Source organism: Dermatophagoides farinae, chromosome 3 (genome assembly GCF_024713945.1).
Source record: "Dermatophagoides farinae isolate YC_2012a chromosome 3, ASM2471394v1, whole genome shotgun sequence".
Lineage (NCBI taxonomy): Eukaryota > Metazoa > Arthropoda > Arachnida > Sarcoptiformes > Pyroglyphidae > Dermatophagoides > Dermatophagoides farinae.
In genome coordinates, this window is record NC_134679.1 from 1,752,113 (window position 1) to 1,766,516 (window position 14,404).

Consider the following 14,404-nt stretch of genomic DNA (forward strand, 5'->3'; position numbering starts at 1 on the left):
AAATCATTAACCAATGACAATGATGATGAGAAAATAATAGGGTGTGGTGACGTCACAAGGGGTTTTTTCAACCGATATCATCCGTGTTAGAATCATGAAACAAAAACCTGTAATTATCACGAAATTTTGATTATTTATTGCATTCATCATGGCAAACAATATTTTCAATTTCGGCATAAATATTTTGATGTTGATGAATAAATATCTGGAAAATATCAATTGTAATCTTTGTTTCATTGAATAATATTGATTAGACATTGCTGATTAACCAATGTAGATTAGTTAAAGAGAATCAATTGATTATTATCGTGTAATTGGAAACGAATTCAATCAAATATAAATTTGTTCAATATTTGCAATTGTTGGTGTTATCCCATGTTTCATATATATAGTTGAATTTATAATCACTGACTAACAACAACCAACATAGATTACATGGAATGTACAAATTTGCTTATTTCTAAAATTGATAAAAAAAAACATTTGATTCATATAAACTGTTCATATCAACTGTCAATAATGATGATGATTTTTTTTTGCAAATGAATTCAATAATATAATAATAATTATTATTGTCAATTTACATTACATATGTATGATGTATAGCAATATAATCATCTATATCTTTGCAATGTTTTTTCAATGCCAAATTTTATGATATATATCAATAAACAGGATTTGAATTCGTGTAATGATATGTTTTGAACGAATGACAAACAAGATTTTTATATATCGGTATAAATTTAAACTTTTTTGCCAAAACAACATTTATATTCAGTTTAATCATTGTCATCAAATGTAAAAAGCATTTTTTTCGATATATTTTTCAAATATTTTCTTTAACAAAAAAAAATGTCCGAAGTAAGTGTCTTGTTTATCGAGATTTATTCTTGAATATATTTTTTTTCATATTGATTTTAGCCAATTAAATGTCGTGCTGCAATTCTATATGAAGAAGGTAAACCCATGGTTATTGAAGAGGTCATCATACCTGCACCTGATGATGATCAAGTTCGAATCAAAATGATTTCGGCTGGTATCTGTGCCAGTGATGGTCATTATGTTTGGGGACAGCAAAAAATGAGTGATCTTTTCCATAAATTACCAACAGTTTTGGGTCATGAAGGTGCTGGTATTGTTGAATCGGTTGGCCAAAATGTAACCGATTTAAAACCCGGTGATCATGTGTTGACTACATTCGTACCAAATTGTCAAAAATGTATCCAATGTGACATACCTAATAATAATATGTGTACGAATTTTGCCTTTAATGTTACTGGATGTCGACCGACAAGAAAATTGGCTAAAAATGGTGATAATATCTATGGTGCTACCGGAACTGGTACATATAGCGAATACATTACAGTTTATCGACCTCAAGTTATCAAGGTTAGAAAATTTGTTGTTTTTTTGTTATAACAATAATTCAATTATTTGTTAACCCTTTTTAGATCAAACAAACAGACAATCTTGCTAATCTTTGTGTCATTAGCTGTGCTGCTGCAACTGGTTTCTATTCTGCCGTTTACCGAGCAGATATTTTACCTGAATCCACCTGTGGTATTTGGGGTGTCGGTGGTATTGGTTTGAATACACTGCAGGGATGTAAATATAATAAAGCCAAGAATATCATTGCAATCGATATTAATCCTGATAAGCGTGATATTGCAATGCAATTTGGTGCCACTGAATTTATTAACCCAAAAGAATTGGATAAACCATTGGAACAATATCTAATGGAAAAATATGGTGGTCTTAATTATGCATTTGATTGTTTTGGTAGCCAAATGATTGTTGATCAGGCTGTCAATTCATTGGCAATGTCTGGTACATTCATCATGGTTGGAGTGACAGGAGCTGAAGTCACATTAAAATATCCAGTCATTATGCTGTTGTTTGGCCGTACAATCACGGGTTGTCAACTTGGCGCTAAAAAAGCTTATCTTGCCTACCCTGAAATGGTTGATTTGTATTTGGATAAAAAAATCAAAATTGATGAATTGATAACGAACAAATTTAAATTGGATCAAATCAATGATGCATTTCAAACTTTAAAAGATGGAAAATGTATCCGATCAATAATCGTATTTGATTGATTGATTTATTTTGTATGTCATGTTTGTATGTGTTTTTTGTTTAAATCGATGAAATTAAAAAAATGACAAATAATCGATTAAAAATCAAAATTGTGGTTGGTTTTTTTTCCTAAATTTGTCTTATGAAATTCACAATTTTTTTTTGTTTTGATGTAATGGGAGAATTAATGTTTCATGGCCACTATTGAAACGTAACCGTCATTGTCAATCAAATGGATGTGAATGTATCGATTTTCAATTTCAAAATGAATCTCTTATTTAATTATCATCCATAATCACCAGTTTTTTAACAACCAATGTATCGAATTCAAGCACGAAATGTATAAAATGTGTCATTTTGGCCATTAATCAATCATGTATGTAAATTTCGTCATCAATTGTACCATTCAGAAAAGCAGTGCACACATCAAATTGACAAACATTATAATTCAATGTTGCTGCAATCGAAAGCGCCAATCTAATTGTTTCAATTGACACTACAGGACTATACGTCTCAAAATAATCTTCATTTTTACGCTGACTAAACCCACGAGCTACCAATCGTGCTTTATAACGACCATCGTTTTTGATACGGAAAATCCACTTGACAGAAACAATATTCTTATCAACTGGTCGTGGAACCAACTTCCACGTTTTGTGCTTAATCAAAGCGTCATATTCTTCATCCATAGCTTTCTTCCATTTATCTTTTTCTTCTGATTTTTCAGCTTCTTCAAATGTAGAAGGTTCTGCACCAGCCAGCAAACAAAATGAACGCAACGTTTTCAAACGTTCTTCACAAACCGTATATTTGCGATTTGTTGATCCAATCGGACGACCACGATTCGTTGATGTTGTCGCTTCTGGTTCACGATCATCGTCTTCTTCATTTTCAGCATTTTGACTCGATTTTTCACCAATATTGACAATCGTGCCACTATTTGATTCAACCTCAACTGACTTAAGATGACAACAATATAATCTTTTACATACCCAGCACTCAAATCGTAGTTTTTGATGTTTTGCCTTCATATGATTTCGACAATCGTAAAGCCTACGATATTTTCTTTTGCAGCCATCATAGGTACATCCATAAAAACCATCAATTTTTTTGGGTGGGGATGGTGGTGGAGAAGATGTTGTTGTTGGTTGTCGCGGGGGCTCATCATGATGCACCGTAGCGATATGGCTCCTAACTGAGCTTGGATCGGTGTATGAATGCCCACAACCGGGAATCCGGCAGGGATACCGTACTTTATGATGTACGTTTTTAATGTGTCTTTTAATACTTTCCCTCCAAACAGATGTTTGATTACAGCCATTATAAGGGCAAGTAAAATAGCCATTGATTCTTTTTAAGATTGATGGTGGTGGAGAAGATGCTGGTGGTGGTTGTCGCGGGGGCTCCTTAAGATGCACCTTCTCATGCCCCTTAAGTGAGCTTGAAGCGGTATATGAATGTCCACAACCGGGAATCAGGCAGGGATACCCTACTTTATGATGTACGTCTTTAATGTGTCTGTTAATATTACCCCTCAAAACAAATGTTCGATTACAGCCATTATAAGGGCAAGTAAAATAGCCATTGATTCTTAGAATATAATCAACAAGAAATGATTATAAATCATTTTCCCAAAGCATTTCTTTTGTTGATTGTTTAATCTCATTAATTTGTGATTTATTTGCACTTTTCAATGCTTCAGTTTCGGGCATATCTTCATAATATTTTTTACGTCGAGCATATAATTCCAAACGAACTGGGAAAATATCCAAACTAATGGAATAAAGGGAACTAAGTTTTTCGGTTCATTTTTTTGATCACCATCATACTGATGTGGCAATAATGGATCATCCAAAGGTGGAAACAATTTCCTGGCCAATGGACTGAGCTTGGTGGATAGGTATCGAGGATTGCCAACGTCTGTGACGAAAACTTATCTCTAAATCACTAAACGAACCAGAAAAACCAATAGAACATTTAGTAAAATGATAAAATTAATTGTAGTTTTTTATTTAGTGGTTATCGTTGCCAAACTAAATATGCAATTGAAAAACAAGTTTTATATTAAAATACAAAATTGGATTAAGTTCGAATATTCGAATGTTGACGTGTAATAATTCACGGCATCTGTGCTATTGTTTCTTGACAAACGTCTTTACCGCTTTTCAATCTTGTACCATACAGTCCACCCGGTTCGAGTAAATTTATGTTATTTGTGCCAACATAATTTTGGGCCAAATTAATAATTAATAATGTCAGCACATCAGTGATTTTTCACCATGACGATAGGCAGTCATTTCACTGACTGATCCAGCTAAATCTGAAACTTTAATTTCACGTATATCGTTACGTTTAATACAAGTATAGATTATTTTTAGTTGTACAGGCTTCAAACCTTCCACCAATTTTGGTATCGAACGTTCATTATTCATAATTAAATAATGAATTAATTCTTTATAAACGAATTGTTTGATCGTTTGTAATGTTATGGCAATTTAGTGCATTGATATGTTCGAGATTAACCTTGAAAAAGTTCGATGCATTGCATTTATTATTTTGTTCTTTTTTCTTTCATTTCTTGTTAAAAACGCATACGTGAATCGAATGACATTCATTCTCCTTTTTTCTGTTATACGTGTACAGTAATATCCCGCTTAACGCTGCCCCGTTTAGCGCTGATTCGATATAACGCTGTACAATTACCCTACACAGAGAGAAAAAATCGTCTCAATATCCAGTCAATAAACAACGTTATCATACAAATTCAATGGTAACGTTGTTTATTGACTGGATATTGAGACGATTTTTTCTCTCTGTGTACATTACATTACATTGTTACATTGTATATGAAGGGTAAAAATGCATTATGTAAAAATAGCCCCGCTTAGCGCTGTTTCGCTTAACGCTCAGAATTTTTGGAACGTAACCCCCGCGTTAAGCGGGGTATTACTGTAATACCATTGGTGCGAACATGAGTGTGTCACGCTGTTGATGAAGAGTCATTGGGCAAAACGAACGACGCAGGAGCAAAGAAATTTCCAAAACATTACGACAGACGAAAAATGAAACCAGTGGGTTGATTCATTGATTTCTTGTGGACTTTTCGTTTTTTTTCAAGGGCCAAAATAGATGAAATGGCCTTGTATTCTTATAGGTTTTGGTTTTGGTTTTCACAATGAACAACGGTAAGATAAAACAGAAATTTTATTTATTCACTTCTAACAAAGTCGAAACATAACAATAATAATCGGAAATGTTAACAACAAATAAATAAACAATGAAAAACTCAGAGATCGTCCATGATCTCCTCCAGGTCAACAGGGAACTCCCTATTGGCCCTGAAATCAATCAGGACACTCTGACACGTCCTTCGCAAAACCTCAGTTTGGATGTAGGCCTGCAGCCTTTCATTCAACCCCAAACTGTTCATGTGTCGGGAAAAATGGCGCGTAACCAGGGCATCCCATGTGATGACCACTGGAACTTGTTTCACTTTGGCCCCCGGGTTCAATATCTTCAATTCTCCTGCCAGTAGTTCGTATTTCCTTGATTTAGTAATTTCAGTGGTCGGTAATGATGACTTGTTGGTTATACCAACTTCTATCAAGGTGATTTCGTTTTCTTTTAGATCATGAACATACAAGTCCGGCTTGTTATTCTGTACTTGGTTATCTGTCAGAATCGGGACGTCCGATTTTATCTTTACAAACAACGGTAATAAATTTGCACTTGATTATTATGGGGCGAAGAAAAAACCAACTGTTGCTGTGAAGCCATCACCATTTCCTATGGATATATAATAACGATCATGATCATCGAACGATGACATTTGACTTGAATTTAGAAACCGTTTGAATTAACATGGAAACACAAATAAGAAATTAGCCAAAACTCGATACTGCTATAGATAGCGCCATCTGTCTAAATAAAAATAACCTCTTTACTTGATATAAAAATAACATATTGTAGCAGTCAACTGGCTGCGCATGCTCCTGCCTATTGTAACCCTCTTCCTATTTCGACCGAGAATGTCGGTGAGAGAAACGATCATGTTTCCAACCAAAAATTCCGAGTCCGCATTCACGATCACACACTCTAACACGCACACACGTTTAGTGATGAGATTGGTCATCTGAACAAAAATGGAAACCAACAATCATCATTATCCAAACGTACAAAATACTAACATCCCTCAGTATATCACCAAAAGAATTACCCCACTGGCTAGAGTTCATGAAAGCTATCTATAAAAGGCTCTGAAACAATATTATAACACCTGCGCTATATTTCTTTTTTTTTATTATTTTTATTTTATTTTTTATTTTTCTCTTCTTTTCTTCTTTTTGTATTTTTTTTATCTTTTTCTTCTACATTTTGCCTCTTTTCTCTCTTTGTAAATTCTTCTATCCACTCTCCCCTAGTCGTACCCGACTAGTTCTAGGGGACAAATTAAAAATAAAATTATTATTATTATTAAACGTACAAAATTTTTTAAAACTATCTTTACTATACTTTTACCATAAACAATCATTCATTGCATATTGTTTTAAAAAAAATAAAAATTTATTACTTTTTCATTTTTCTTTACAATTTTGATCAATAAATCAAAATCAAAACAATTCAAATGACTTGCTTAGCTTAATTTTTTTCCTTTCTACCAGAACCATCCATATGGATAATTCGTTCGAATTAAATGAATTATAAGGGGTGGTTATATCTCATTCATACTATTCAATGTAAATTTTATTTAAAAAACAGAATTAGCATTATGAAAATTACAAATACAGGATCATATTAATCGTCAAAACATAGCCGAACTTGTTGATCTGGCCAATTGTCATGGTGATGAAAGGTTGATAAATTATTGTATGGGCATTCATATGGAATGATCGCGACCACGAACAGACAATGGTGGTAAATCTTTCACGATACAATATTGACCATTTTGGTCACCAGTTTTGATTAGATATTTTTTTCGATGTTGATCAAAATTTAGAATGTTCACGAATAAGTTCATATTCAGGATTTTGATGACGAATAATTGTTTTTTGATTAATATTATTATTATGACTCGATAATGACTCGATAATTACTATGATTTTGTAATAATTATCGAGTCATTTTAAATGAAAATGAAGGCGCAACATTACCGTCCGAAAGTAAGCAATTTTTTTTGCTGATTAAAAAATGGCTTAACAAATCCTTTTTTTCTTCTCATTCTCTCATAGGACACTTAGTTTTATCAATAAATGAAGATCATCTTTGTTTGATTGGTATAGTGACTGAGATATATAAATTTGTTTTTGTGAGAAATTTTTTTAGTCAAATTATAAGCAAAATGAATAAATATTTTATTTCTAATTCTCGATTAAGAAAACAATTACCTAGATTGATTAATAATAGAATTGCGCTTGTTGATTGTTTTTATCGATCATAAATGACGTCTTTAATATGAAATTAGCCACGATTTTCAACGTTTATCGATGATCCGTTAATATATATTTGCCGTCAAATCATTAACCAATGACAATGATGATGAGAAAATAATAGGGTGTGGTGACGTCACAAGGGGTTTTTTCAACCGATATCATCAACATCGATAATGGAAGAAGGTTTCAATTTGATCGATAGTAAAAAAAAAATGCACTGGGAAAAATGATTTTTGATCACAAAGTTGATGATTGTTAACCATTGTTAAAACCGTTAACAATACCATCAACATGATCGGTCCAATAATTTAATTATTAATAGATTGTGGTACAAGATTTTATTTTATCGCTAGATTCATCATTTGTATACCATTTTTGTATTATGTTTGCATTATCTCTTTCTTATTTATTCTCCTTAATTCTCCTTGATTCATTAAAATTCACTCATTGATTCGGTGTTAGAATCATGAAACAAAAACCTGTAATTATCACGAAATTTTGATTATTTATTGCATTCATCATGGCAAACAATATTTTCAATTTGGGCATAAATATTTTGATGTTGATTGATTGATTTGATGAATTGGAAACGAATTCAATCAAATATAAATTTGTTCAATATTTGCAATTGTTGGTGTTATCCCATGTTTCATATATATAGTTGAATTTATAATCACTGACTAACAACAACCAACATAGATTACATGGACTGTACAAATTTGCTTATTTCTAAAATTGATAAAAAAAAACATTTGATTCATATAAACTGTTCATATCAACTGTCAATAATGATGATGATTTTTTTTTGCAAATGAATTCAATAATATAATAATAATTATTATTGTCAATTTACATTACATATGTATGATGTATAGCAATATAATCGTCTATATCTTTGCAATGTTTTTTCAATGTCAAATTTTATATGATATATTAATAATATATCAATATATAAACAGGATTTGAATTTGTGTAATGATATGTTTTGAACAAATGACAAACAAGATTTTTATATGTCGGTATAAATTTAAACTTTTTGAAAAAAAAGACATTTATTCAGTCTAATCATTGTCATCAAATGTAAAAAGCATTTTTTCAAATATTTTCTTTAAAAAAAAATGTCCGAAGTAAGTGTCTTGTTTATCGAGATTTATTCTTGAATATATTTTTTTTGTATTGATTTTAGCCAATTAAATGTCGTGCTGCAATTCTATATGAAGAAGGTAAACCCATGGTTATTGAAGAGGTCATCATACCTGTACCTGATGATGATCAAGTTCGAATCAAAATGATTTCAGCTGGTATCTGTGCCAGTGATGGTCATTATGTTTGGGGACAGCAAAAAATTAGTGATCTTTTCCATAAATTACCAACAGTTTTGGGTCATGAAGGTGCGGGTATTGTTGAATCGGTTGGCCAAAATGTAACCGATTTAAAACCCGGTGATCATGTGTTGACTACGTTCGTACCAAATTGTCAAAAATGTATCCAATGTGACATACCTGATAATAATATGTGTTTGAATTTTGCTTTTAATGTTACTGGATGTCGACCGACAAGAAAATTGGCTAAAAATGGTGATAATATCTATGGTGCTATCGGAGCTGGTACATATAGCGAATACATTACAGTTTATCGACCTCAAGTTATCAAGGTTATAAAATTGGTTACTTTTTTTGTTATAACAATAATTCAATTATTTGTTAACCCTTTTTAGATCAAACAAACAGACAATCTTGCTAATCTTTGTGTCATTAGCTGTGCTGGTGCAACTGGTTTCTATTCTGCCGTTTATCGAGCTGATGTTTTTGCTGGATCAAGTTGTGCAGTTTTCGGAATCGGTGGAATTGGTTTGAATACACTGCAGGGATGTAAATATAATAAAGCCAAGAATATCATTGCAATCGATATTAATCCTGATAAGCGTGATATTGCAATGCAATTTGGTGCCACTGAATTTATTAACCCAAAAGAATTGGATAAACCATTGGAACAATATCTAATGGAAAAATATGGTGGTGTTAATTATGCATTCGATTGTTTTGGTAGCCAAGTGATTGTTGATCAGGCTGTCAATTCATTGGCAATGTCTGGTACATTCATCATGGTTGGAGTGACAGGAGCTGAAGTCACATTAAAATATCCAGTCATTATGCTCCTTTTTGGCCGTACAATCACGGGTTGTCTACTTGGTGCTAAAAAAGCTTATCTTGCCTATCCTGAAATGGTTGATTTGTATTTGGATAAAAAAATCAAAATTGACGAATTGATAACGAACAAATTTAAATTGGATCAAATCAATGAAGCATTTCAAACTTTAAAAGATGGAAAATGTATCCGATCAATAATCGTATTTGATTGATTGATTGATTGATTGATTTTGTATGTCATGTTTGTATGTGTTTTTTTTTGTTTAAATCGATGAAATTAAAAAAATGACAAATAATCGATTAAAAATCAAAATTGTGGTTGGTTTTTTTTCCTAAATTTGTCTTATGAAATTCACAATTTTTTTTTGTTTTGATGTAATGGGAGAATTGATGTTTCATGGCCACTATTGAAACGTAACCGTCATTGTCAATCAAATGAATGTGAATGTATAGATTTTCAATTTCAAAGTGAATCTTCTCTTATTTAATTATCATCCATAATCACCAGTTTTTTTAACAACCAATGTATCGAATTCAAGTACGAAATGTATAAAAAGTGTCATTTTGGCCAATAATCAATCATCAAAAAAATCATTAAGATGTCTCCAAAAACACCACAAGTATGTTTTTGGTGATCATATTTTATTGTTGTTTCAATTATTATATAAAATTTTAATTTCTTATTTTTGTATGTTTATGGTTTTTAGCCAATAAAATGCCGTGCCGCTGTACTATACAAAGAAGGTGATCCATTAGTCATCGAAGATGTAATTGTACCGGCACCAGATGTTAATCAGGTTCGAGTTAAAATGGTATCAGTTGGTATTTGTGCTACCGATGCTCATTTTGTATGGGGTACAGCGAAAATGGAATCCTGGGGCCATAAATTACCATCAGTTTTAGGCCATGAAGGAACCGGAATCGTCGAATCGATCGGTTCGAATGTCCATGATTTTCAAGCAGGTGATGTTGTCCTGATGTCGATTATACCACAATGTAATGAATGTGTGTTATGCCAAAATCCTAACACGAATATCTGCATGAAAAACTTATTGCCCGATATGGGAAGTCGTGTAAGTAAAAAATTGGCCAAATCTGGTCAAGCACTTTATGGAATAATGGGTTTGGGTACATTTTCTGATTATATCACTGTCAATCGTGATCAATTGTTCAAGGTAATCATTTCAATAATCATTCTATTCAAATAGGAATAATGGTGAAAAATTCATTTAATTTTTAGATGACAAACAAAGTGAATATTGAAAATTCTGCTATAATCAGCTGTGCTGTGGCTACCGGATTCTATTCAGCGGTGAATTTGGGTAAAGTTTTGCCCGGAAGTACATGCGGTATCTGGGGAATTGGATCAATTGGATTGAACGTATTGCAAGGATGTAAATATAGTAAAGCAAAAAATATTATCGCAATCGATATTACGCCAAGTAAAAAAGACATTGCCATCGAATTTGGCGCTACTGAATTTGTCAATCCCAAACAATTGAACGGTGGGCAGACATTGGAACAATATCTGCTTGAAAAATATGGTGGTGTTGATTATGCATTTGATTGTTTTGGATCACAAATTATCATTGATCAAGCATTGAAATCATTATCAGTAACTGGTACATTTGTATTGATTGGTGTACCGCCAGATGATACAAATATTGTCTATCCATGTAATCAATTGATGACTGGCCGTACAATAACTGGTGGTTTTGTTGGTGGTAAAAAAAGTGAACAAGCCTACAGTGAATTGGTGGAAATGTATGAAAGAAAACAAATTAAAATTGATCAAATGATCACCGACAAAATTCCATTAACAAAGATTAATGTAGGATTTGATAATTTAAGATCGGGCAAAGTTATTCGTTCATTAGTAACATTTACGGGTACAAAAATGAATTAAATTTTTATTGAAATTTTTACTCAAAAATTCATTTTTGTTTCATTGCTGAAACATAATCGTTCAATAATTTTTCAATAGCATTATTATCGAATTGTCCACGATTGATAAATTGTTCAACATTTCTTTTGATTCGTGTTAAACCATTGATATTCTTGAGAAATTGTTCCAGTAAATTTTCCACATTTTCTTGACTAAAATCATCCATGTTGAATGTTTTTCCCGCTCCTCGTTTGAACCTTTGTACCGTATCTGAAAATGAATAATTGAAATAATTTGTTGAAATAATTCTTTTTGTTTAAATAAAATCTTAGAAATCTTACTGAAAATCTGATTGAATTTTTCCTTACGATCTTGGAGAACTTTTTCAAAGCTAATGTTAGGATTATAGGCAAAATCTTGATCACTCCAACTTTTATACATGACATCATTACGAAGCATTGGTGATTGTGCGAAAATTCGTTGAAATGCATTGAAAATGGCAACTAAAAATTGGACGAAAATTCTCACAATTTCGGCAAGATTTGTCGGTGTTAAAGAACTTGAATCGCCATTGATATCCTGTTGTTGATCGGCCAAAGATTGTTCAAGCAATTGATTGAGAATGTTTGTCACATTCGGTGGTAATGTTTGACTATGGCCAATCGGTACGATCATTAACAAAGCCCATAAAAGAATGAAAGACTGTTGTCGAGCCATTTTCGATAGTTTGAACAAATTTTCAATTTGAAAAGTATTTTTATACTTTAAATCTGAAAATGAATTGAAAATGACCAGCATAAATAAAAGTTAAATTTTATTTTAATGAGTTATAAAAATCAATATCACAATTGAAAGCATTAATGTTGTTAGTGGGATTGAATGTTGAATAGTCATGCCGGTACCAGGTTCCGGTTTTTCTGTAGTCGGTCTCGGTGGTTCAGGTTGTCGAATTGGCAATGCTTCCACATATGCTACAACCGTATTGATTCCACGATTATTCACGCCACGAATCATTTTAACATAGCCACTTTCGCCATAATCACGGCCCCAGCTATTTTTGACCATCCAAAAATCTAATCCATTATCATTACCCCAACCGATAATCTGTACATATTGATTATGTTGACCATCAAGACCACGATCACCACCATCGGTCAAAATACCGCCACTATATCATGAAATGACCATTAATTATGGCAATTTATTAATAAAACTAACCTGTATAGCTGAAATTGACGATCACCAGCATTTATCAATGCAGCGACAGGACCTTTATTGTAAATGAACCACATGATCATTTCATCGGTTGAATTTAATGGAAGATAATTATAACGATAAATCCATTCACGCCATTCGCCCAATACTTGATGACATTCTTCTTGCTATAATAATAATAATAATAATACATAAGTGATTTAAGAATAAATAAAGGATTCATTGGATTTTTGATCAAATCAAACTCATACTTTGCCCTTATATGGATAAGTTTTTTCCATGGTTAGACCAACTTGTTTTGTATAATGAAATATATCATCTAACATACCACCATTACAACCATCACTTAGATAGAATGGAGGTAATACACAATCCAATACTTGTTGTTTCGATAGAACAACTAATGGATTGCCTGCAATTGCATTGGCACTTTCAACTAGTCCAACACCGGCAAATATCCAACTAGAACCACATTGTCCTTGATCTTCAATCGGTGTAACCATCTGTTTGATGATCGCAATTAATCAGAATAGAAAAATGAATGAGTAAACAAATCATATGATTTTAAACTCACACTTTGTGAACGCCAGTCAAATTGTGCCGGAAATGTGATCGATGTTTTATTTATTTTTCGAACGACATTCGTAGACATTTTATTATTCGTGAATGGTATCGGTTTATTGGCCGTTTCATGTTTGGCTGTCAATAATTTTTGATTGATAAATATTTTTTCATTCATTCCCTTTTATTTTGAATGAAGAAAAAAAACTATCATTTGCTCAATGAATGAATACAAAGGAAACTTACAAAATCAGCAAACTTATTTATTTTCAAACGGTAAGGAACTCTACCAGTTTTAAAATCATTTTCATTATCTTTGACCATTTTCAATGAATACAGAAAGTTGGCACGACGTAGTTCGAGGTCTTCACCATCGTAATAACGTTTATCATATTGTTTCTATTCGTTTTGATGAAATGGTCAATTAATCAATCATAAAGCTAAAAAAAAAGAAAAAAATTCATTACCTGAAATTCGGTAAAATTTTGTTCATAACTTTTTAATCCCAATTCTTCAGCAATTTCAGTCAGATTTTGTTTTCCATATGTTGAACGCATAAATTGTAAATATTCAACCTGATGTGATTGAGCTGGAATATTTTTATTCGAATCAGCTATTAATAATTGTCGTCGCTGTCCCATAGCCGATTGATCCATAATGATTAACATTGTAGAAAACAATACAACAATAAATTGAATCATGATCGATTGATCAATGATGATGATAAACAACCAGTCATTGGAATGATCAATTGGCAATTGATTTGTATTCGAATTGTAATATTACAAGATACACTAAACAGCCACACCGTTAATATCCACCAAATGAGACACGAAACATAACTGTGTTTGTTTTCGTTTACCCAAATTTTTTTTTCTTCATTTGCATTGTCACCATAATGATTACCACGATGACTAGACTATGACAAAAAAAAATCATCCATTCATATTGTGAATATATTAACCTATTCTGTTTTGATCATTATAACCAAATTTGGCTCACCAATTCTACCATCATTCATCATGATCATTCATATGGAATCGTTTATGTATGTTCAACAACAATTCATTTGGTTCATTCATTTCTTG

General features: G+C 32.1%; 4 protein-coding genes across 5 annotated transcripts; 3 read left to right on the plus strand and 1 right to left on the minus strand.

Moving 5' to 3' along the window:
- The first annotated feature begins 669 nt into the window (after positions 1 to 669).
- LOC124498575 (geraniol dehydrogenase) lies at positions 670 to 2,231 on the plus strand. The gene is made up of 3 exons (XM_047062347.2): positions 670 to 861; positions 922 to 1,389; positions 1,452 to 2,231. Exons 1-3 carry the CDS (start codon positions 853 to 855, stop codon positions 2,094 to 2,096), a joined length of 1,122 nt encoding a protein of 373 aa, XP_046918303.2. The 5' UTR covers positions 670 to 852; the 3' UTR covers positions 2,097 to 2,231.
- On the plus strand, positions 751 to 10,009 carry LOC124498503 (geraniol dehydrogenase). Of its 2 annotated transcripts, XM_075729753.1 has the most exons (4): positions 751 to 763; positions 8,553 to 8,632; positions 8,692 to 9,159; positions 9,223 to 10,009. In XM_075729753.1, exons 2-4 carry the CDS (start codon positions 8,624 to 8,626, stop codon positions 9,865 to 9,867), a joined length of 1,122 nt encoding a protein of 373 aa, XP_075585868.1. In that variant the 5' UTR covers positions 751 to 763; positions 8,553 to 8,623; the 3' UTR covers positions 9,868 to 10,009. The 2 variants fall into 2 exon arrangements, with proteins under 2 accessions (XP_075585868.1, XP_046918219.2); XM_047062263.2 differs by lacking the exon at positions 751 to 763 and having other exon boundaries at positions 8,416 to 8,632.
- A 124-nt stretch (positions 10,010 to 10,133) lies between these two features.
- On the plus strand, positions 10,134 to 11,843 carry LOC124498502 (geraniol dehydrogenase). Its single transcript, XM_047062261.2, has 3 exons — positions 10,134 to 10,275; positions 10,363 to 10,830; positions 10,896 to 11,843. The coding sequence occupies exons 1-3, from the start codon at positions 10,255 to 10,257 to the stop codon at positions 11,559 to 11,561; spliced, it is 1,155 nt and encodes a 384-aa protein (XP_046918217.2). The 5' UTR covers positions 10,134 to 10,254; the 3' UTR covers positions 11,562 to 11,843.
- LOC124498514 (crustapain) lies at positions 11,590 to 14,114 on the minus strand. The gene is made up of 8 exons (XM_075729097.1): positions 13,784 to 14,114; positions 13,563 to 13,715; positions 13,330 to 13,497; positions 13,007 to 13,258; positions 12,759 to 12,922; positions 12,387 to 12,708; positions 11,806 to 12,119; positions 11,590 to 11,752 (listed from the first exon to the last, which is right to left on the minus strand). The coding sequence occupies exons 1-8, from the start codon at positions 14,015 to 14,017 to the stop codon at positions 11,590 to 11,592; spliced, it is 1,770 nt and encodes a 589-aa protein (XP_075585212.1). The 5' UTR covers positions 14,018 to 14,114.
- Positions 14,115 to 14,404: the final 290 nt, after the last annotated feature.

Excerpts from the sequence above, each read along its gene's own strand:
- LOC124498503 (XM_075729753.1), top strand. Across the intron at positions 9,160-9,222 it reads ATCGACCTCAAGTTATCAAG|ATCAAACAAACAGACAATCT; the intron begins GTTATAAAATTG and ends AACCCTTTTTAG.
- LOC124498575 (XM_047062347.2), top strand. Across the intron at positions 1,390-1,451 it reads ATCGACCTCAAGTTATCAAG|ATCAAACAAACAGACAATCT; the intron begins GTTAGAAAATTT and ends AACCCTTTTTAG.
- LOC124498502 (XM_047062261.2), top strand. The coding sequence starts at position 10,255 with ATGTCTCCAAAAACACCACAA. Across the intron at positions 10,276-10,362 it reads TGTCTCCAAAAACACCACAA|CCAATAAAATGCCGTGCCGC; the intron begins GTATGTTTTTGG and ends TATGGTTTTTAG. Across the intron at positions 10,831-10,895 it reads ATCGTGATCAATTGTTCAAG|ATGACAAACAAAGTGAATAT; the intron begins GTAATCATTTCA and ends TTTAATTTTTAG.
- LOC124498514 (XM_075729097.1), bottom strand. The coding sequence starts at position 14,017 with ATGATTCAATTTATTGTTGTATTGTTTTCTACAATGTTAATCATTATG. Across the intron at positions 13,716-13,783 it reads AAAATTTTACCGAATTTCAG|AAACAATATGATAAACGTTA; the intron begins GTAATGAATTTT and ends CAAAACGAATAG. Across the intron at positions 13,259-13,329 it reads TTGACTGGCGTTCACAAAGT|ATGGTTACACCGATTGAAGA; the intron begins GTGAGTTTAAAA and ends ATCATCAAACAG.